This window comes from Parambassis ranga, chromosome 2, assembly GCF_900634625.1.
Source record: "Parambassis ranga chromosome 2, fParRan2.1, whole genome shotgun sequence".
Classification (NCBI taxonomy): Eukaryota; Metazoa; Chordata; class Actinopteri; family Ambassidae; genus Parambassis; species Parambassis ranga.
Genome location: NC_041023.1, coordinates 9,263,044 through 9,287,416, shown reverse-complemented (window position 1 = coordinate 9,287,416; position 24,373 = coordinate 9,263,044). Strand labels below are relative to the sequence as shown.

The window sequence follows — 24,373 nt, the reverse complement described above, 5'->3', positions numbered from 1 at the left end:
AGAAGTAATGTCTCTAAAAGCATGGTTCACAAAAAATACCCTAACCATTAACATGCGCTGCTCATTCATTTCCACCATCTCCGTTGTGCCATCTTCTCTTTTCCTTTCATTTCTCTGACTGCACTCCCACCACTTCTTCCTCTCTATGACATTACCTTCACTCCACAGCAGCCTTTACTTTCTCTTACTTACTGTATTCCAGTGAGGGGAGCAGTCTGAATAGTATTCACCATGTTCAAAGGTGGTATAGAGTATAATGAAACATAACAGTATATAAAACCTGTGAGCTCCTTAAAGGTATTAATTAAAATCCTTCCTTTTCAACAGGTAGTAGAAGAAAAGCATCTACGGCCCGACGACAGGCCATCACATCTCATTCCCATCCCTTGTTGGAATAAATTTTTATTCCTATCTGCACACAGTTCTGTCATCCGTCTAGCACCACCTCATCCTCCTGTTTCTCTCCTGCACATCTGACAAAACAATACCAACAAACAACTTAATACAATCGTCTGCACTTCTACCACTGCCTCTGCTTTCCTACACAAACATTAGACTTTTGTGCCTGTGAGGCATTAATGATAACTGGAAAGACACACAAGTGTGATTTATGCAAACACACACCCAAACAGAGGTGCACTGCAGAGAAGCTTATACAAACAAAGACAGATGCTGTATATATTGGGGTATGAGCACACACATGAATAACAACAAGAATGCATGATGCCGCACAAACATATTCACAATATTTCACTTATGCAGAGTTATACCCACAGAAACAAACACACACACACACACAGTTTCTCTGGGTCTCAAGACAGCTCGAGCAGCAGAAGCCCACTCCTCGTCGCATGACTCAGACAACCATACGCTGCTGCAGGGCCTATTGTACAGAGGAGATGCAGAGGGAGGAGGATGAGGTGGGGGGCGATGATGGAGGACAAGAAAGGAAAAGGCACAACGCAAGTTTCACAGCTACAATAAAACACAGGGAGGAGGAGTGAGAGGGGGAACGAACGAGAGTGAAAGCAAAGAAGGACAAGGAGGAGGAGGCAACAGATAGGTGGAACAAGAGGAAGATGACAGGGAGAGATAAGAGAATTAGAGGAAAGGCGGAGGTGGAGGAGGAGGAGAGTTGGTTTAAAGAAGTAAAAAGAGACTAAAGACAATTTACAATTCAAACTGAAAGGCTGCTGCTGAAAGGCCTCATTAAATACAAAAAAAACGACACCCCTAAATCTACACTTAACCGCTTAAAGCACCTTGTGGGGACCCCAGGAGCACACGTACTCCAGAGTTCAATGCTTCATTCAGAGTTTCATACATTGAGAAGGGCAATCATAGCTCTAGTTGTCACGGTGACTCATAGCTTGTACAATCATTAGCCCATCTGTGTGAGTCACATACACACACACGCACACAACGTGAACAAGCCATTTTACACACTGTGTGTGCAATCAAACAACATAACAGTAAACATGCACCCCTCCTTCACACACACACACAAGGTAGTCACTGTTTGGGTAATTATTTTATTAGCGTGTTATTCAGTGTTCGTGAGACACATCGACAATCTGCTGACATACAGCACAGCCAGGCCTTTATCTGAGGGATCCTAATGGATGGGAGCTAGGTACACACGGAGCTTAGAAGCTGCTTTTCCATCAAAAGTGACACCAATGCATTAAAAAACATGAAGCGATAAACACATAATGTAAATTATAGTGGACAGCATTTTATTCAATTCCCTAACAGTAAATAATAAACTTTAATAACAGGTTGATACATAGTGTATGTGTGTGTTTCACTTCATTAACCAGTGGAGCTTACTTATTATTACAGATTTTCAAGCTTTAATACTGAATTGCTATTTTAGTTCACTTACTACTGTTATGTGTGTTAGACCAGATCTAACATGAAACCTGACCCAGGGGTGTCTGTCCTGCCAGTGACCTAAATACTGTCACGGCCGTGACATGATAGCTCTAAAATAATTTATATTTCTCAGTTCTTAACCACAGAGCACAAGCTAGGTCAAAGCTGTGAGCTCTGTCAGCTGTTTTTTTTTAATCTTTAATTAAAGGAGGCTTCCTTCAGGCTAATTAGTATAATTGTTGATAACAGTGCATCATGCCCTGATCACATCCGCTCAAGCCCTCCAGACACAGACAGCCCCCCCTAAACCTTTGAGCAGCTTCACTATATACACAACAGCGGATTATTGTGCAGTACTGTGTTCAAACTAAATATACATCATGTTTATGGTTTTAAAATCAGCAAGCAATTCTTGATGTGCTCGGGCACTAACCTGGTCTATCTCCATGAGTTTGGGGAACGCCCCCGGCCACTCAATGGCCACCTTGACGATGTCTGCCGGCGGCGGCATGGCTGCCGGGGGGGAGGTTTTTCTGGTGTGGCTCTCGCTGCCTCACACCTTTCTTACTACAACTGGAGATGGGTCATCCAAACCTACAGGAAAAGAAAAAACAACAGGAAAAAGTGGGGCACATTAGTCAAGAACTAGGTCAAGTTATTTGAGATGTTTGTTTGCATTAGCTTAACTTAAAATTCAGGAGACCACTTTTTCCCCGAGAGGTAGTCAAAATTAATTTGTAGTTGTTGTCCCATCTACTAGGTGCACTCACAACTAAAATGCAAATCAAAGACTGAAATGCTAATCTGCCAAAAAGGTCTCAGTAGGTGAATTAATTGTTTTAAAACCTCTATTGTGTTTTATTTCAATTTCGAGGTAGTGGCATCTTCCTGTGACAGAAGCTGTAAAGTCCAACGTTTGAGATGTGACATGGCTGCGCTTTAGCCAGTATAGAAGAGTGAAATGTGAGAGGTGAAACATGCAGTATGAAGTTTCTTCCTCAGGCAAATCCAAGAAGCTTAAAAGGAGTATTCTGTAGGTGATAGCACAAAGACACAGCCCATAAAGACATGAAGGTAATCTGTGACTGTGACGTTAGCTGAATTCCTGCAGATATGTGCATTGGAGACTAATCACAATGATGAAAGTACAGGCAATGAACAGGGAGGCAACAAAGAGGAGAACATCTGTTTGACACTCACTTTCTGGTGAGGCACAGTGTTAACTACACACACACACACACACTTGCTGTTCTTCAAGCAATTACTACAATGAACCTGTAATCCCTGGGTCGCCCCTCCCTGACTTCTGTCCTTGTGCGCAGCTCTGGTGGGAGAGCAGTAAATAAATAAATAAAAGCACATCTGACAGAAAAGCAGGCAGTCGGGTTGACCTGAAACCCTGTGGATTTCTGAGATAAGCCAGTTGGAGGTCCAGTAATGGTGGGAGGAAAAAACAACAACAACAAAAACAAACATCCAACTGACAGTCACTCTAAAATGCACAAGGGGAGCAGACGGAAAAAACACTTTTGGGTGTTTGCAGGGGGTATAATGAAACCTGCCAGAGCACCGTGTGCACTGTTATCAAGTGGAGAATGTAGCATAGATATCACCGAAACCAGCTGAGGAAAGCATCAATAATTTATCTTATCTGAGCCTGTCTAGAAAGCTTGGATCATCCTGGAGACGCCTGTTTACATTTTTAATCTCTATCTATAATGCATAAAGACGGGCTCTGACTAATTCCTGGGAGAACAGTGAGGAGAACTGCTTGCTGCGTGTATATAAATATAATACATACAGCATGACTTGAGCGAAGGAATGTTTGAGCACAAACCCTGACCAAGCCTCTGTCTGTGTGTCTGTGTGTGTGTGTGTGTGTGGCACTAGCGCAGCATTGTGTAAGTGTGTATTTGATGAGCATGTATTATTTTACAGATAGTGTACATAATGAGAATGGCCTGACATTGTGTGTGAGTCACCCCATAATAATCCACATAGCCTTTATTCAAGGGCCCGTTGCCATGGCAGCTGCTGCATCAATAGCTTGAGATGTGGATGCATCTTTCTGTTCAAACTGCGTGCCATACTCGAGTCACGTTTGTCACAACTCCACAAAAATGAGTCACTGCGTCCCTCTGCTTTCAATTTTGCCTCTGAAATATGAACGAGCAGCACGTCCATTGAAGATTAGTGGAACGCTTTTGTAACGTATGTTAAATACTCTCTGAGACACTTTGCTTTCAGCGATGTTCACAGCGTGCAGCTATGTATCTCTTTGTATTCCACTCCACTCTGCCTCTCTGTAACCATATGCAGAGAAAATATCTCTTCTGGTGCCCATTCTTGGAAAAAGCGAGGTGGTGAAAGAGAGAGCAAAATAGAAAGAAAACACAGAGAAAGACAAATATTAGATATCCACAACCTTTCACATATTACACAGGGACTTCTCGCATTTCAATATCAACACAATCCTGTTATAAAAAAAATCCCATTTCACTTTATTCTTACTGTATATACTGTCCATGTAGAATAAGTAATACAGAGAAAAGGCATGTTAGTCCAAATATGGACAGAAGAAGAAGACATACGCTGTAAAGATTTGAAAGATTTTGAGCTGCTACAGCAGCCATGTTGGGTTAGTTCACTCTGATCCAGAGTAAAACACCTCAATGATTCTGCTCAATGTCTAACAGCAACACTTTATGCTGTTCACAGACAAGCTGGATGGTATATTGTGTAAATGACTGACTTAATGAGACACAAAGAGCTTTAGGCTATCAATAAGAAATTGATTAAAATGATATTTTTTGGACAAAAATGATATGTTTTGGATGAGTTCATAATAAAACTGCAGTACAGACGGGTTTGGACTGATATTTCATCCCACTTTTACAGGTAGAAAGTGCCAAAATTACATAAATACTTTATAATAAAGTGAACATTTCTTTTAAAAAAAATATGGTTTTATGCCTCTCATCCTGACAGGAGATTTTCTAGCCAACAGTGTATGTGTGTGTGTCTGTTTGTGTATTCCCAGCACCTTGGTATCATCTTCCGAGAACTTCAGATGACTCAAAGATGGACAGCCTTGAGGCTTATTGACTGGAAATGCACACACACAAACACATGCACACACACACCTATCTCATTTCTGACAGCCACAGCACACTCCCTGAAAACAGACTTCAATGTAATTGAGAGACAGAGCGGCTCGACACACCAGCACACCGTGAGCAGGACTACAAGTGATCCAGCACTCATTTGATCAACATGTTTTCCCTGCCATCGTGTCACACATAGACACACACACACCTCCTGGGAAGATGTTCTTAGCAACAAGATTTTCTCTTGTGTGCGCGTTTGTCTCCATATATTCTCATATAGTATGTATAGCAGGTATTAATAGTCATCATGAGTATTTACTGTAGCCTGGGGGGGGGGGGTATCAAGTCCCAATCTGTCACTCTGGCATATCATCACAGCCTCTTTACACTGTAAATGGAACCTTGTTATCAAGCTAGCTGCTGTCAGAGCTCATCATGTCAGAGCAGGTGATTTGTAGCAACCTGGTTTAGTTGAGTGCGAGCGAGTGTGTGTTTATTTTTCACTCTGCCGGAGGGTCACGTGGACTAACGAGACAGAGAGCTCACTCTGTTTCACTTGCAAAAGAACACGCAGTATCTGACCACGCTTCCTTACTCCTTTCCTCCATTCAATCATTTTGTCTACCACATCCGATGTTTCATGCTTTCATCAACCTCTTCTCCATTTCTTGCCAAGTTCCTCTCACCTCAGAACGTATCACGTTGCAGAATTCGACCAAAAAGGAACACAAATCAGGCATGTGAAAAAACATTAGGAGTCATGCTTTCTTTCATTCATTTGACACATAATCATTCCACTGTTTTAATTGCACTAATGTGCAATAACATGCTGCCAAAATCATCAAACTACTTGGTCTAACTTGGCTCCTGTCCAGTGAAGTATTGTAAGCTATAATTTGTGTGTGTGTGCAATTAATCTGTCCTTAAATATCTGCTCACCTGCTGTAACCAGAAAGGCATGTGCTGCTGGGTTACATTGACCATAATTCCTCAGGATTAGCTCCAAAAGAGTGGGGAAAAAAACAAAATCTTGTGTTACCCTCAGAAACCAGTGATCTGATCCACTGCCAGAGGTGGAAATTAAGAAAGATCAATAAAGAGGAGGGGGGAGGGAGAGAGAGAGAGAGAGAGAGAGGGAGGGAGAGGGTAGAATCAGAGGAAACAGAGGGGAGAGAAGTCCTGTGATTTGTTGGCCAGTGTTCAGTTTCACCTCAATAATTCATGATGTGTAATGTGAGGGTCACAGCATCTGTGAGGGGAGGGAGGGAAAGGAAAAGATGAAGGGAAGGTGGAGGGGTGATGAAGGTGAGAAATGTGAGAGGAAATAAAGAGAGGAAGGCTAGTGAGAGGTAATGGAGATTAAAGGGAGGCAGACATGAACAGTGAGTATGAAATGACATTTAAAGTGGATGAAAACAAAGCGTACGGGGTCATATAAGTGACAGAAAATACAAGAAAGGATTACAAAAAGCAACACAGTCACGGAGGGAGGAATAATAAATACAAGAGAGAAGAAAACACGAAAAAAACATCTGGAGGGGACAGGTTATCTGAGACAAAAAACCAAAACAAGAAAAATAGCTACTGTACTGTTGATGTGCTTCATATCACACAGCAGTCTGACTCTAAAATGTTTTACAGGCTCGCTGATGGAGAGGGAGAAGGTGAGACCTGGTGACTCCTCTGGGAACCTTCCAGCTGGAAGCATAATGGTGTAAGGGAACATGAGGCAGCAGTTTTAACACACACAATGACACGACAGACTTATTTATAACAAGAGAAAACACTTTCACTTATTTATCACATAATGATAGGCATAGGAGCCTTAGCGTTAGTCATTGTTACATTAAGTTTAGGAACATTCGGATCCCATTTTTCCCCAACTATTGCAGCAAAAATAGTTTCCCGACTCGTCATTATGAACCTCAAACAACAACAGAGCTGCTTGTTATAAACAGTCACTCCGCTGCCACACAAGCAATAAAAAGTCATTTTCTTTTACTTACAAAGACCAGAAAATACACAGCAGCAAAATACGTGTTCTTACATTGCAGAAACGCAATCCTCTTACATTTTCACACATCTCGCTGTTAAAGCCGAGCAGTGTGCACAGTAAAGCACCAAGTTTCACCACATCACGTGCTGTTAAAGTGTGAGAGCGTTGATGTTTTAGAGTGAGAACTTCAACAAATTTTATATGCCGATATCTGTATCTCTGCCTGGTGTGGGTGTGCCGACATTAGTTTATGTGCTGGGTACATTTCAAAAGAACACGCTGTAGCCCTTCATTTGAAGCCTCTACAAAGGGCCCGCCTAGCTGCAGGGGCCGGTGTGTGTGTGTGTAAAAGCTGCACCAACCTCTGAGAGCTGAGACAAAAGGCCACCAAAGTGTTGCAGAGGACCGAGAGTTATTGTCGCTCCGAGGGTGGCGCCTTCACACAAACTGGCCACAGGATGTTCATGTTACGCCTGTGGTATGTGCATATCACATATACATGAGGCCTGAGGGATGATCAGGTTTGTCTATCTGTCATGTTCTAAATGTGTAACTGTAGTACAGGGTACTATCTAAGTTTTAGTGATGGGGAAGTGGGCATAAGAGTGTTACATCACAACATTACACCATGTTGTTTAGGTCAGTTAGGTTTGCTTCTTTCAACCCTTCAATTCAGTGATTCTTCAACTGTTTCCTGTTCGTGGTTGGCAATCGAAAGACACAACAGACATAAAAAAAAAAAAACAGGAAAATGCTACTGTGATCTGTGCAGTCCCCTCTCCACCAACACACCACCTACCTAACAGGAAAAACTCCTGGTTTAACACAAAAGGCTGACATCACAGCTGCAGGAGACAAAAAGACAAATGGGAAAGCTTGGAGTCAAGGTCTAGTAATATGGCTTTAAGGAGGAAGTGCCAGTGTCTAAGAGATTCAACATGAAGTCATAGCCAAACAAAGAAAACCCTCAAACTTTACCTTCACAAACGATTAATCACTTTTATGAATTCAGTAAAGCTTCCAAAGTTTAGTGGTGGACTTGCATCTGTGCCCATGTGCCTCTCAGTAGGCCCCTATTGTGTTACAAACCCGCCCAAGCTCTCATAACTGAAAGCAGGATATCCTGTCAAACATCAGCTCGCACCAGCAGCCCACTACGGTGAACCAAGCCGACTGTTTTACTGAAACATACAGCTCCTCGTAACATGAATCTTCACACACACACAGGAGCGAGTGAGCACGGGGCGACTGCTGAACACGGGTACAAGCACAACCTAAATAGTGTGTTGTCAGCAGAGCAAGCAGCAAATTGAGGTAAACAAGTGAGTCAGAAACAATTAGAGGTGCTTGGATGGCGTTCTGCAAACCCAGAAAATCAAAACATTGGAACACTTAGAGACAAAAAAGGAAGACACTTGCCAGAAAAAAAAGAAAATAAAGCAAAATTAGGCCCAAAGGCAACCAGCTAATCCATAATGTGTATTGTAAGGGAATCTTCACATTGCCAACTAATTACTTTCCAATGCAGCAGATTTAGCAGCTGTCTTTCTGAAGCCAGTCCAAGATCACAAACAACCAACACCACATTTCCATCCCCCCAAAACCGTGAGGCCACAACCGTCTCAAACATTATCCGCCCTCTGACATTACAATTCTGCTCCGGTTAGATGTAGAAAACCCACAAATGCCCCATGTTGGATCAGACATAAAGCATCTACGCTACATACCGAGGCATTAACCACTCCAGACTGCAAACATCCAACCACAGCGTTCGTGCCCACTGGTGACACACTGGTAAGGAAAGGAGGCAGGGGAGCACACAGAGCCGCACCCTGAGGCCTACTGCATCCTGTGTAAGTGTGTAGAAAGATTTAAAAAAAAAAAAAAAAAAAAAAAAAACACCATGAAGATGTGAGGACTCACCCGGAAAACTTGTCAAGTGACAGAGCTGTTAGCTGACTTCCAAATCAACCTGCTTCTTGTGCACACAATTGGACAAAGGAGCTTTTTTCCCCTCTTCAAGCAACTTCAGTCTGACAACTCTGCTGCCAACCAGGTGCCTACAGCATCATAAGCCAAACAAAAACTTCACAGTGGTTAGTGCAGTGCTTCGCTTCAGGCTAAAGAGCAACCAAGAGAGTGCTGAGAGACACAGAAGGAGGAAGTGGGCGTTTGTCGGGTAAAGAGGAAACAGGTCTGTCTGTGAAAAAAGCGGCAAAATTCAAAGAAGGAAGAAGAGACTGATGATTTAAAGTTTAGATTCAGAACGCACAATCATCAATTAACTGAGCTGACTGGATTACTTAAGGGTAATTATTGCTTATGAATATCTCATGAGCCCCCCCAAATGTCGAATTTAAATGAGTCCAAAGTACTGAAGCCCTAATAATTATCCACCTGCACAACAAATTATATTCAACACTTCAGCACTGCACAACTACCAATTTCAGTACTAAAACTGATTTTACACAGTTAAATCTGGAGGCTAATCTGAGACATGGCTACCAGAGCTGATAGTGGCTACTGCTGTGAGTCCAAGATACATCCTATATGTGGTGTCAAAGTATGTGTTTTTGAAGCAGGTAAGACAAAAATCAAATGGACAGGAGGTCAGAGAACGACGGCAAATCATCTGGTAAATTTTCAATTACATATCACATCAAACATAAAGATGTGAAGTGATATTAGTAAGGTTGTGACTTGGATACATCAAGCTAGAAACTCCTCTTAACATAAAGTGGTTCGATATCACCTATCATGAACTCCGTGTCCAAACATATAACAGACTTATTATATCTGTGGCACTGTCAAAGGAACTGAATTGTAGCCATCATAAAAGCAGGACACAGCTGTAATGACATCAGATTCTGCATAAATAAAGTGGCCCCTGAGTGTTTTTCAGCATGTTGGACTATCACACACTGTGGCTAAAGATACACAGTGAATGAGTGTAAGGCTGAATTCATTGATGCATTCAATATTGTTGTTTATATAAACAGCCAAATATTACCAGCCAGCATAGCCGACACTTTCGCTTCCACCTCTGTCCCCCTCTAATTACCGCAGAGTCAGAACAGCGCCAGCCGAGTGAGTCAGACGGTTTATACTGTCACAATGCACCACTGATCATGAGGCTCAATGCCCGAATGAAACATTTACTGTTTGAGCAGCGCAATGACATCGTCATATCAGACTGTAGGCAGAGCAGGCCATCTGTGCAAATGACACACAAAACAGATGTTTACTCCACCCAGGCTGAGGTCAACTTTGGTCCGAGTAAGCCCCATAAGTGCAAACATCCCAGCCTTTTAGTTCCAACTCAAACTCCCATAAGGCCTCTGAGTGTATCCAAGTATGAAAACATCTCATCACAGCAACACAAGCAAAAAACAAAACAAAGCCAACAGAAAGATATCACATCCTTATCGGACCTTTTGTCATGAGCCAAGCACAGAAAATACAGGAAAGACAACGCTCAAAGAGTTTTTAGAGCCAAACAGGCAGTATCTGAGGAAGTGAAACAGTGTAGAGGAGCTGTGTGTGACTCTTTATAATAATATATAATAACAATATTTGTGTCATCTACACAACTGTCTGTCAGGAAAACAATGATGTACACCAAGTGACGTACCGGGTTTTAATGATGTATCTAAACTCTTGACTGCCCTGCCTTTGTACCCTCTCTGAGTCGTGCTGACCCATTCAGGAAGCTGAACCATGTCTGTCATCAGGCTTTCTAAATTCCTCCATGTCAACACCCCAACACACAACCCCAGCCTCCTCTTCTGCTCCTGTCAAAACTCAAAAGCAATACAGTCCAGTGATGCATTGTATAAATGTCTGTGAACATCTCTATCAATGTCACTGGTGAGCCAGCGTTTTGAGACCTTTGAAACAGTTTGACAGCCATTACTGTTTCTATTATAGTAATATGATGAACAAGAACTGAGGTTGACCACAGCTGTTATATAAATCTGTTGTAGTTTTTAGATCAAACTCATATTGAGCTGGTCAAGAAGCAGCAGAAGTCTGTGTCCTGGCCTTTGTTGTTGTTTCAGTCAGGAGCTATGCAGCCTCAGTATGCACAGCTGGTTGTGTTGAATGTTTTAAAATTCTACAAACATACATATAAAGGCTCAAAATCAGATACTGTTGATTGTCAAAACAGGAAAGAAGAAGTCATTGCAATTTTGGAATTTGTGGAAAAAAAAACAGTGTGACTAATGGAAACAATACAACTCGAAGCTCTGACACCTTTTTACACTGCAGATGTCACAATGACATTATGCTAATATTATTACAACAAGCATTGATTGATCACTGCCTGACTATAACCAAAGTGTTTGTTGTGGTATAGATGAGCTATTAGCATCCAGCCATGGCTGTGACCCCCCACCACTACTACTAGTGTCTGCTTGCGAATGCTGGTGATTCAGAAATCAGAGCTTATGTTTACACTCATCTCTAAATTGCTCTGGATGAAAAGTGTCAGCTCAAATGTAAATGGCAGATTTCTGAATAATGTCACACAGGTGTTGACGTCATTCGATTTGTGTTTCATAACACTGTTTTTTTTCCCCCTTATATACGCAGATGATTATTTTTTCTCCCAAACATAAAATGAATTGGCACATTCCCACAGTCTGCTTGCAGAGGAGGTTGTCAGGCAAAGATAATTCAACAACACCTCAGGGGATCATCTATTATTCAAGTCCGCATTCAAATTTATTCCACTTAACAAGCTTTACTTTTAATCATCGAACTCCACTGGTTATGATCCATGAACTCCAACATACAGACATCGATGTCTGTCACATATGATGGCAAAACAGAAAACTGGGATACATTTCAAAACATTACTTACATGCAGGTCACAGTACATGTTATTAACACTGTTGTTATTAACCCAGACTGAACAGGATATTGAGAGGGAATCTGAGAAGGAAGGAAGTCTGAACTAGATAAGATAACCTGTAATGAAATTATCAAGGACCATGTGTAATATCAGACCATTCCACAGGACCGAGCGCTGCCACTGAATAACATCCTGTCAATGAGCCAAGCAGATCATCATCAATAACCTGTGTGTGCAGCCTGTGCAAATCATCACACAACACACAGTAATGAGTGTGTGTGGAAACCACTTTTCTTCTTATTTCGATACAAAAATTGCACCTTAAGGTGACATAATCTTGATTTTGAGCAACAAAAGAGTATTTTCTAACAATTCCCCTCACAAAATGTCACCTCTGACATCAAATAAACAGAGATTGAAAACCACAGAGGCAAAGTGGTGCTAGCTGGATCAGCTACTTAATACGGACCAAACACTCCTGGGTGTATTGTAGTGCACAAAATGTCAAATGTGAGTGTGCTGTTGTGCAAGAATCAAGTGTGATGGTTAATTATAATAATAATAACAATGGTCACACAGGCTAATGTGCTGTGGACTCCTTACTGTCTGACAGCAGAGTGGCAACATTTAATCATGCTATGTAATAAACGTACAGTTTAGTTACACACTTGGTGCCAACTTCAGACATTTTTTTACTTTTGTTTTGTTGGTGTGCCATGACAAATGGTGTTAATTACCCATATCGCCAGCTTATAGCTACAGCCAGCACTCCACACAGATCATCACTCATGAAGCCGTTTTCCTTTTTTTCTGATTCTGTTTGTGACACAAGAAGAAACAGTGAAACCAAATCCCTACACAAAGACACAATATTACTTAATTACCACATCAACTCTGAATGAAGTATCTGCCTGCATCAAAACAATGTTTGGCTGTATTTGTAGCAAGGTGTCATTATCTCTTTATCAATATCATTACTGATGAGGACATTTAACTGAATTTTATCTAAATATATTACATGTTTACAGCATCCAGGTAACAACATCCTGTGATGGTGACACACTGTTCATGAATGAGGTTCATAAGTGCTCCCAGCGCTTTATATTTTTGGATATTAAAGTGCTTCTGAAATATTATCCATAACATTAAAATACACCACTGTGTGTATATTTTAATCCTGTGCGCCCGCTGCGTGTGTATTCAAGAGTGTTGCATAAGGTGGTGACTATTACACATTGTTTTTTTCCCCTCCATTGCCTCACTGACTGAAACACAATAAGCTGTGTGCTCTGTTCAGACACAATCTCTTTTCTCTTTAGATTTAAAAATAACATGCCATCCTCCCCCATTACATAAGTCAATATCAGTCAGCATCAAGGTCAGCGGTGAGAGCTTTAAAAACAGAAAAGAGGCAAACAATTAGGTGTTTACCCTGGAAGCATTTTTACTGGCAGTTAGGGAAAGATAGTGTGTGTTTGTGTGTGAGTGAGTGTCAGAGAACCCACAGGCTTTAGTGAGTCACTGGCAGTGTGACCTTCTGCTCCCAGGCTTCCTCAGCCCTGTTGGAAGCAGCCTATCCAGGTCAAACACCCACTCTCCACAGTGTATTCCTTCCAAACTGAAGAATATAGTAAGACTCAGTTATGGAAATAGTGTTTGATTCAATGTTGTTTTCAAAACTACGGCCAAACTCTGAAATTCTAGCAGCAGCCGCAGCAGCAGGGCACATTAGCTTTGCACGGACTGTTGGATTCTAGCTGTACAAAAATCAATGCACCACATTGTGTAGATGCTGACTGAAGCATTTAGCAAATAGGACCTTAATATTTATATTAACAGGAAACAGATCTTTGGGAATAAGGATTTTACTGAAAGATTTGACTTACCATGAAAAACACAGCTAGCATTTTTCTGTACCACTCATCAATTCAAATCTTCACCAGAAGGCTTTTTAACAGACCTCAGATTAAATTCTGAGGCTGATAACGGCGGTTTCTAAAACCCTAAATTACCTCAGCTAGAGATTCTGGCTATGGAAATAAAAATGTCAGCTATGCTATGTGCGTCCCCACACAGCACAGCGGCTGGTCTGGCTGCAGGCCTGTGGGGTCTTTGGTATAATCAACTTACATAGCTGGACCATTAGAGTGAAGCAGGGAAGTGGAGTCCGAACACTCACAGGAACAGATTGGTATCTGTAATGTAAATGCATTTGTACTCAGAACAGCAGCAGTATGAAGATCAAATTACCATGCAGGGTATGATGAAGATCACCTAAGTGTTATGATAGCATACAATAAATGTCATATCTAAATCTATCTGTTATAAAAAATACACAGCAAAATATTCTGACATTTTGTAAAAGCAATGGGCAGCGCATCCAGATGGAGTGTGATGGACACTTTTTAACATTAGTGGTCACTGTCCTGCCTGTTTTGTTCACTACAAGGTGAGATAACTGGTTAGCCAAGCTTAGAATCGGGACTAGAAACATGGAAATATCTATCACAGTTTTGTCTAAAGGTACATAATTCTTTTTAGCTAAAAGAGTGCGGGAAAGCATTCAAACCTTGTGTTCACAAATCACTGTTTTATCTCTTCACGCTGCCATGCAGAAGAGAAATAGTCTGAAAAATGACATTAAATATTCTCTTCTTTATCATCAAAATCAAAGTTCCTCTTTCAATGCCATGAAGCAGAGCTGAAGTGAGCTTCAGTGAGTCAAATGAAGCCCAACCAAAGTGTGTGCTGGTTCCAAAAAACACAACACACATCAAAGTGTAATTCTTCAAAAGCAACAACAGAGAGCGAAAAGTGGAAGAGTTTGACCAGAGCTCCCCTCTGACTGATCGCTGCAGACAACAATGATTGGAGCCTCTGGGGCCACGCTTCAAGGAACAAGGCATCCTGAAAAGTCCACTGAACCCCTGACTGTGTGTATGTGTGTGTGAGTACAAAGGGGATGGTAGGGACCACACAAAAACCCTGTCAGGTCATGTGACCAAGGCGGAGATAAATGCTGCTTTTTGGTTGGTTAGAGAGGGAAGAAACAGGTCTATAGTCCCATTGTCTAACTGTGAAGCATGTATATGTATGTGTGTGTGTTTGTGTGTGTGTGTGTGTGTGTGTTGCAGGAGGTGTTTTAGCACCGGCACACCATTCTTCATTCACAAGCAGAAAAACGCCTCCATCATAAAATGACCTTGACTACTCTAGCATAACAGCATCCAAGCATCTCTCTCTCTCTCCCTCTCTGTAAGTGGGTGCTTGCTCAGAAGGTAACACACAAACTTATACTGCAGTTTGTGTCTATTAAAAACACTGACACAGTTCGAGTTATGAAACTAGGCCTTCATTGAAAAAAAAACATTAGGACAGACATTAAGTTACGACATGCTCCACACTGTGTAACCAATCAAACCCCTTCCTGCCAGGCAAATCAATAAATCTTCTCTCCCACAGGCCTGATATGTGGTTCATCCAAACTCTGCCACAGAAATAATAAAAAATAGTCCTTACAAAAGCAGCAGTTAGGTAATCAAATTGCTTTCTGCTCGGTTATTTAAAAAAATCAATCTGAAAAAGGTAGAAGCTCTCAATAAGCCACACTCATTCACTCTGTTTTTACAAGAGCTCTGTTCAGCAGGGTCAAGCTCAATCGCCTTCCAATTCTACAGAGTTTAGCAATAAAACATTCTACTTCCTCAAAATGCTAAAATTACACCCCAGACAGCAGGAAAGAGAGAAAAAAATGTACCAGACAAAATGTTATTATGGAAAAGATGCACACACAGAGAACCACAAGCGGCGCACACAAGCAAAAACACAACAGACGTGCCTTGTATATTGTCCTCTGTGGGGATCCTCATTCATAAAACACAGACAATGTTTATCTCTTCCCAGCTAGGCGAATGCTGCTCTTGTGGGACATTCTGTCCCTTTACTGGATTATCGCTGCTCACGGGGAAGACGATAATGTTGGTACAGCTTCTGTGTGCTAAATGAAAAACCAACAGGCAGGTGCTGCGCTGAGTTACTTGTTAGATGCACAAAGCTGCAGAAAGAGCAGTGCGCTCTGTCAACCAGGCGTGAGCCATGTATGTGTAAGTCTCAGAATAGTAGCTGTGGGGATTATGCAAGAACAATACTGTAGCTAAAGGCTTAGTTTCACTCATTTTACAGAGAAAAGAGAACTGTACTGGGCAGGAGCATGGCCAGTATGGCAATGGTATGCTAATTACTGTGTTAGGCTTAGTATGACATGCCACCCACATAGGAACAAGCTGCTTTTCAGACTGAATAAACACTGATGGATAGGAATAATTTGATGTATCAATTTAAACCTCTTACTGGTTAATGATAATTTCTCATATTTTGTATTATTAACTGGGAAATGCATTGTGCTGGAACCTGAGCATCTGAATGACAGTAAGCATAACAAAGCACAGGAGCTACTGCAGTAGTGAACAGTAAACAACCATATTGATCAAACAGCCTCAGCAATCAGGAGCACAGTTTCCACTCACAACTCCCCTGCACGTTACATATGATGATGATATAACCCAATCTTGGTCATACATGACGCATGCTTGAGGTGAACTCCCTTTCTATTTTTCAATGGATGAACCTGCAAACACATAATCCTGCACATAGAAACAGAGTGAATGAACTGCTGGAGTCAAGTGGGACAAAATAAACCATCAAGTGACTCAATGGTGCAAAGTTATTTTATTTATAGACACTGATTTAATAATTTTGCTGCTTGAAATTGCTGACAGGGTAGTTTTTATATAAAGAGTTGAAAATTAAATGCGATAAATCTGAAGGCTCCACTGTCTCCACTAAAAGTTACAGTGACAGTCCACTGCAATAAGCATTAGAGCTCTGACAGTCTTTTGAGGTAAACGTTTAGTAGAAAGCTTTTCAGACATGCTTTTGTTAGGTTATAGGAGCTTAACTCCCACTGTGCACAGTGCTGGCAGGGCTGGCATGTGCTGCATTGAGTTAAATGGGATGTGAAGGATTGGGCATCTCGGGTCAGGGAATTTCCATTGCAGATGATTGCTGAGCCGCCAAGGCCCGGCTTTCATTTTGCTCGGCGTTTAGACAAACATACACAACCAGGATTGCTTTCAGACGGTATCATATCATACACACACACACACACACACAGAGGAAGACTGTGAATATTCCTGCCGAGTGTTTGCATTGCAGTGCAAAGTTTCCCATGAAAGTTTCATGAATGGTTCCTGGGCTTATTTGTTCTCCCTTGAACAAGGGGTCAGTATGATAAGATCTACACACAAACACCCAAGAGCAGTGTGTCTGCATGTTTTTACGTGTATATTGTCAGATATGGTTGTGATCGGATCTCATTATACTTTTTTGGGATAATGTAACGTTCAGACATGCAGTGATACTCTGGGAATAAGGCAGAATATTACTTATATTATAAGTTAAATATTTTATTCTTGTCACACATTTTTTTTAGATTCTGACTTATTTTTAGTTTTCAGTATGAGATGACACGGTAATGTGAATAGAATGTACTGGTAATCAGTAGTTATGTGGGTAAAGCAACAATATATAAATAAAGTCTGAATAACTGGATTGAACAAAACTAGTCGATGCAATAAAAAGATTTTGCTTAAAAACTAAAAAAAAAAAAACACCCTCTATAATTACTCTCTGGCCACCCCTGCTGCTTTTTGCTTTATGTCTCTGCAGGACTGTTGAGGAGCCATATAACACTTTATTGCACAAGACATTTCACTGCAATCAATACTTTGGTCTGCTATGAGCTGCAGCTTCAGTGTTGTACACGACATCTACGTCTCTTATTGGAAACATGGTCTCCACTTAGCTAAATTCAATAGCTCACAGGATTACCATCTCCACTGAAGCATGTAATAACCAAAAGGTCATATCATCATCATAACTCAACAAACCATAATCCGCCACTGCCTCTTTAATGGCTTTTAAAGTGTGTCAAGGCCCGAATCGTTGCCACCAGTCACGCAGTTAATGAACGCGCCCCTCCACTGAAGTGCCAGTTTGCCAGTCATTCTGCCCAGCTCTGAATGCTCTATCCCCTGTTGGGTAGTGCTAGCCTAGATCAAGATGTGCAAAGAGCCCAAGAACATTTGGGATTGATTCATGGCTATTTTTACTTGTCCTACTTGAACTAAATGGTTCAGATACTCAGAGGAAGAAGTCAGGCACTGAAAAGGCTTATTGAACTCCTAAAAAAATCATTGGGGAGCTAAATGGTGGCTGGAGAGTGGTTGCTTTAACGTAGAGCTTTCAGAGAGAAAAGGGACCTTTTAATAGCAGAGGACCATTGGTATGATGCCGAACATACACACAGATCAGACAGGTTTAATAAAAGGTAGACTGAATCAAAGGTCTCTAGCGGCCCTGCACCTTGATAAATGTACACAGTAATGGAGGCCACACAGGACTGCTGCACACATGGAGGTCCCACATAATATTTCTCTTATTAAACCATAACTCTGCAGAGAATACAACAGCACTCATTACTTTAGCATATAGCGAACAGGCTACTGTTCAGCGTTGCTGGTGCTACAATTATGTTAGCACTGATGACCATCATCACAAGTGTAATAAGCGCTCTATGGGAGCACTGACATTATGGAAGATGGTTATGGGCTCGCTCTTATGGAAACCTCATTGCTGCTATTGCCAGCTCTCTGTGGTGTAAAGTCAGGAATACACACAGACTGAGGAGGAGAAAGCTGGTGTAAAGCTAAACTGTATATCTGTAGGTGCTATGAAAGGATTCAGTCACTTCACAGATCAGCCGTCTTCTTGCTGTGACTGGCACAAGTGAGTGGGAACAAAGGAGTCACTGTGGCTGTCACACACACTGCTCGTTACACTCACCCTTTTGCCCTGCCAGCTGTCTCTCCGTCCCCTTCCACAGCAACCCCTCCTCCTCCTCCCAGCTGTGGCTATACATCAAGGAACCCTCGATTCCATGCACACACAAAGACACCCACCAGCACACATGTCCTGGGTGGCTTCAGGACCTGGCTGGACCAGAACGCTCTGCTTTCCTGCCTGCTGCATGCTCTCTGCCTATCTACCATGACTGCCTGCACTGTTGGAGGCACAATGTTATTCACCAACTACCAACGGCTCATCAGTATCACAACACTGCACACAGCCACAACACATGAGCTCATGCATGAATACCACTGAGGTTTTTCTAAATATTTTCAGGGCTGTTTTTCCCTTTTTGTCTTACAGATGGTTGTTGTTGCTCTCTTGCCTGCTAAGTTTATTTGCCCAACCTCCACTACTCCATTCATCCTACGCCCTGTCCCCACACTGCCCTCCCCTCTCCTGACAGATGCCCCGTGCCCCATCTCAGGACTCACCCTTTAATTTGCTAACCCACAAGCTCTTCCCCTCAGCTCCCCACTCTCCTCTGCCTTCCTATTATTTATTTATCCCTCACTCTTTTTTTCCTTCCTAAAAACATATGCTACACCCTTGCCTTCCCCTCCCTGTGTGTACCCACTGACAGGCCTGGTCAGTCATGAGCCAGTGCCAGCTCAGCCTCCACCACGCCTAACAGTGTGGTGACTGGCTCTCTCAACTCTTTCATCCCGTTTAGAGACCTTTTCATCGCTTGTGGCTGCCTTATTATTGTCAAGTTGTACAGTAAAATTGTAGGCGGGGGCTTTGCTTGTGGTACAGAGGCAGCGAAAGTTAAAATGAGGTTGGCTATTTATGGACTGGGGCAAAGGATTCAAAGAACTACATTTTTGCCTTTTATGGGTTAATTGCATGTAACCCACATTTATGTGAAACACAGAAAGAGAGGGGAAAAGAGGGGAAAGAAAAACACTAGTGGAGGGCATTCCTCAGGCCAGGCTTTCATTGCTGTGGGTACGATGTCATTGGAATGATGTAATTGGTGCATATCTGACCCCCAAAACATCTATTCACAAAGTACTTGGAAACAGGAAAAACAAGCCTGCCCTGTATTTTATACTCATATACATTATGACAAACCCAGTTGTGTCTAAACTTCTTGACCTTTCTCATCATGCTTTCCTGTCAACAGGAAATGGATTAGTTCGCATGCAGATGTTGACAGGAAGTGACACCACCTTTCATCTTCAGTTCAGAAGAGGCACAGGTTTCATAATAAAATCAGCATTCAGTGCAAATACACAGTATACAGTTGATCTCCTTGGAAGTAATTCACACCTGAAAGTTCTTCAAACTTTTCACACATCTACAGAATGTCCTGCATCCGGTTGCTCTCCCATTATTGTCACACTGCCCTTGGTATTTCCTGTGCCTTTCTTTTTGCACCGTTTCAGCTGGAAAATGCAGTCAGACAAGTCACACACACACACACACACACACACACACACACACACACACACACACACACACACACACACACACACACACACAAATACAAACACAGGGTGTTAAGCTTCCCCTCCAGACAACAAAAGAACAGACACAGCAACAAGCCCCGAAGGCAACATTAAACCCAGCTTGTCTGCCGCTACAATACCCCTCTTCTCTCAATAGAGAGCCACGCTGAGCCCAGCCGAGCAGAGCCGTGCCGCGTTATTCTTCACTTCAACATAGCTGGGACTCAGATAGGAGTTTCACATGTATCATCCTCAGGAAATGGAAAACTCTGATGTGTGGCCAGCCCCACACCAGACAGGGTGACATGAGGTAAGGCAGGTGGTTTACAGATGGAGAATCTGCCACAGTCGGCAACAGAATCCCGAGCTCAAGACAATGGTTCATCCGAGTCTGTGTCATCTTTGTTCAGATGGCAGAAAAATCTATATCTATAGACACAACAACAGCATAGTTGGCAGGAAAGACAAGAAACAAAAACACTGATAAGAACAAAACAGAAACTTGTTCTCTGTGGGAGCCTCATAGTAATACCACCTTTTTATGATGTATACATTTTCTTCTTTCTTTTCTGCTATATATTTGAATGTTTATTTGTGTTTCCGACATGCTTGACGGGTCTAAAATAAACTTAAACTAATTTTAAATATACTTTCCATGACATTGTGGACAGAACGTAAACACAGCGGTTAGCTGGAGGGTGAGGGCAAGCTGGAACCTGCACAGAGTAAAGAAAATATGATCCATCCATGAGCTGTTGGTTAAGCTTCTTTAAGAGCTTCACCTGTTGACCTGCTGTTCTTCGACTTTCATCCTCCCCAAAGTAAGGCCTTCAAGAAAACCTGCAGTAGTTGTTTTGCAGGTAAAAAACAAACCAAAAATAAAAATCACACTTTCTCATTATTAACTTGCATTGAAAGGCACCATCGGGGTGTGAAGGTGATTATGGTGTGTTTTTATAGGCTCGTTAGAGCCAACAGAAAGTCACCTCCTCAGGCTGCTGCAGAAAGCAGAAAGTAAGTGGATCTATTCCAGATCCACTGCTGCTGCAGGTCAAACACCGTGCAGTATATGCTCTGCTGAGAATATGAAGGTGCAGCGAATGCAAGAAAAGAGATTTTAAAAAAAGAAAAGACTAATAAGAAACCATGGTGTTTTGTTTTCCTAACACCCCTCTGTGTTTTAATTTATTCAGTGACTCAGAGGCAGCTCCAACACACCTTCAGTCTGATGCTTGCACTTCCCCACCCAGAGACAAGAAGCGACCTTGGCATGTTATGAGAGGCCCTTCACTCCTCCTCAGTCTCCTCTCTCTCTAGAGAGAGCCTTGACTAGTCTAATGGAAAACACTGCTGCTGCCAGTTGACATCGCAGAAGCCTGCACTGTGACAGAATGGGTTCAAATGCTTAATCTAAGCCCATACATTAATTATACAGTGCAATTATCTATGCATCTATATGTTCCTGCACCTCTCCCTTCAAGTGTAATCTCAATTTAACATAAACCATTCTCTGCTTGAAATGAACACATCTGCAGCAGTCATAAGCAAACAATGAGAGAGGGTTGGAACTCACCATCTAAAATGTGGTTTTGTTGTGAATCCTGTATTTTAGAAAACAGGTGCATGTCTTGTCATTACCTTCTGAGCATGTACTGCATTTCTGCTTCCCTTTTAGACACAGCAAGAAATAAATTACGTTCTAACAGAGTCATTTTATAACCACTAAATAAATCAAAGAAAATTGTGAGTCCATAATCATTACTCAAATTGACTCATAAAAACTGAGAATAAAAAAAGAGAGAAACTCAAGGAAAGACTGACCTGCTTAGATTTAAGAATAAAATGAGACAGATAAGTTAGTATGTGTCACAGGAAGTGTGTCCACAGTAACATTTGATTTGAACCATAGGCAGTAGAGATGGGTAAAAACTTAGTTCCTACAAAGCAGCGGTGAAGGAGGCTCTTGTTGACGCCATCTTGGTGGCATCTGACCCCACCTAATCCAAGCTAATCCAAAATCAAGAGTGGGTGTGATAATCAGGTAGACCTACCTGTCAATCAAAGCAGCCACACACTAATCATAATAAATGTAAGTAAGTTATACAAACATCCGACCATGTACAATTGTCATAAATAAGCTATTTTTTTAGTACCAGGAAGTAAACAAGTCAATGTTTCACAAAGTTTGCACACACTCTCACCTCCCATGGGTCTAACATCCACTCATTACCACATCAAACGAAAACTTCCATGAGTTGATGCTTCAACATTTATGCAGATACCAAAAGTCAAGCGCACACTTTGGGGAGAACAGCTCAGAAAACTAGGGCGCCTCCACTGACTCACTCAAGACAGAAGATGGCAAAACTGTTATGAATGCATGCTGCAGGCCAAAGCTCTCTTCTTCATGACCACTGAGATCATGGAGGATGTCAATAATGGCCTGAGTGTGTCTGAGCGAGCATTTAAAGATATTTATAGATAATATTTTCATGCAAAGATATAACAGTGCAATAAGGCGATGGATGGATGGATGGGTGTAGAGCGATGGGCACACACGAGAGCGGGAGAGCAACCATCTGCCTGCGTACAGCAGCACAGCAATGAAGCGATGGCCCATAGTATTAAACACCACCCAAAGGGCCTGGACACACATAAAAGCACAAATGCACACAATGAAGAGCTATAATTAGTCAACAGCAGAAGAAAACCTGGATTTAGCACCTGGGTCAGACTAACACACCAGCATGCAGCTGTGAAAGTGATGCAGGCATGCCTTGGAGAAAAAAAATGACACAGCAACACAGAGCTGGAAATCTGCAAATCTCTGCAGCACGTGAGCACACGTGCCATAAATCATGCACTGTGTGATGTTAACACCCATGACACATACACAAAATCCTGCTACAACTGCACCGAGTGGAGTAGACCTTAAGACCTCCCCACCCCACCCCACCACCGCCACACACACACATAAAGTCATGTAAAGTCATCTCAAGTGTCTCACACAGCTGGAACCAGGATACACCGATAGGCTCTCCAGCCATTTATCCTACTGGGTCAGAGGTCTCTGAGGCAGAGAGATGCTAAATACCACGAATGCAGCCAGATTACAAGAGCTGGCTAACCTCTCACTCAGTATTTACTGAGCCCCGCCGCAGTACCACAGCTGGAATGCAGCAGGCAGGGTGAGCGTTGCACAGGGATTCATATCACTTTCCTGGGTCATCTAGGGCTGCTTCACACCACATGAAGTCTAGACTTGGACTGAGAAACACACCCGTGGGTGCTCCCTGGATTCATATTCTAAGAATGGACAGACTTATTGCCTGAGGAACAAAATATAAAGAGCTATAGAAGCTATAAAAGGTCAAAAAGCTCTCCTGACTGCATACTACCTTATGTAACTGCCAAGAGATCAGAATTAGTCATAAAACAATGTGTTTTTTTTCCATCATTTATTTCTTATTTATAGCATTTTGTTTATTCGGCAGTGAATTTTGCCAGAGGAGACAATCAGCAAACTGAGGAGCAGAACATGGCAGCAGCACCTCTGAGATCTCTTCTCATCCACCTATGTTCTCTTTGACTGTCTGGCACCTTCCCATCGCACCTTCGGTACCTACATGCTGTTTTAATTAACTTCATACCACAGGGAGCAATTATGCAAGGCAACATTCATCTAATTTAGAAGTGCAAATTAATCTACCCTCAAGCTGCTGAGCGACAAGTGTGCCCCGAATGCGAGGAAACCAGCAGACTGACATGGCTTCTCTCTTTTTTTTTCCCCCTCAGTGGCTGTGCAGATGACAGCCGCAAAAGTTTTTTACTTTCATGCCGAGCTTTTAGGTGAAAATAGGGGGAAATGAGCTCAGTGAGATGGACAGAATAGAGGCCGGGTATACATCAAGGAGAAAACAATTTACATACTTCCATTTCCCAAGGGAAGCAACAACAGAGCCTCTCCAGAGAGAGAGAGAGAGGGAAATATAGATGGAGGTGTGTGCTGCAATGTGAGAATGAGCAAACGAGAAGGAAAGTGTAAGAAGAGAGAGAGAGAGGGAGAGACGGCTGAGATAGCAAGTTTATGTGGGATAACGAGGGAACGATAACAACCTGCGAG

The 24,373-nt window shown here is 42.1% G+C and overlaps 1 protein-coding gene across 5 annotated transcripts in view; it reads right to left on the bottom strand.

Moving 5' to 3' along the window:
- Positions 1–24,373, bottom strand: part of elmo1 (engulfment and cell motility 1 (ced-12 homolog, C. elegans)) — a 73,979-nt gene that overhangs the window by 47,300 nt on the left and 2,306 nt on the right. Inside the window, exons 1-3 of one of the 5 annotated variants that reach the window (XM_028431217.1) lie at positions 8,902–9,117; positions 7,341–7,451; positions 2,309–2,469 (exon numbers count right to left, since the gene is read on the bottom strand). In XM_028431217.1, the coding sequence (XP_028287018.1) occupies positions 2,309–2,386 (78 nt within the window). In that variant the 5' untranslated portion in view covers positions 2,387–2,469; positions 7,341–7,451; positions 8,902–9,117. Of the gene's footprint in view, positions 1–2,308; positions 2,470–6,572; positions 6,591–7,340; positions 7,452–8,705; positions 8,829–8,901; positions 9,118–24,373 lie in introns of those variants that run through there. The other 4 variants (XM_028431200.1, XM_028431226.1, XM_028431234.1 and 1 more) reach the window with 4 other exon arrangements.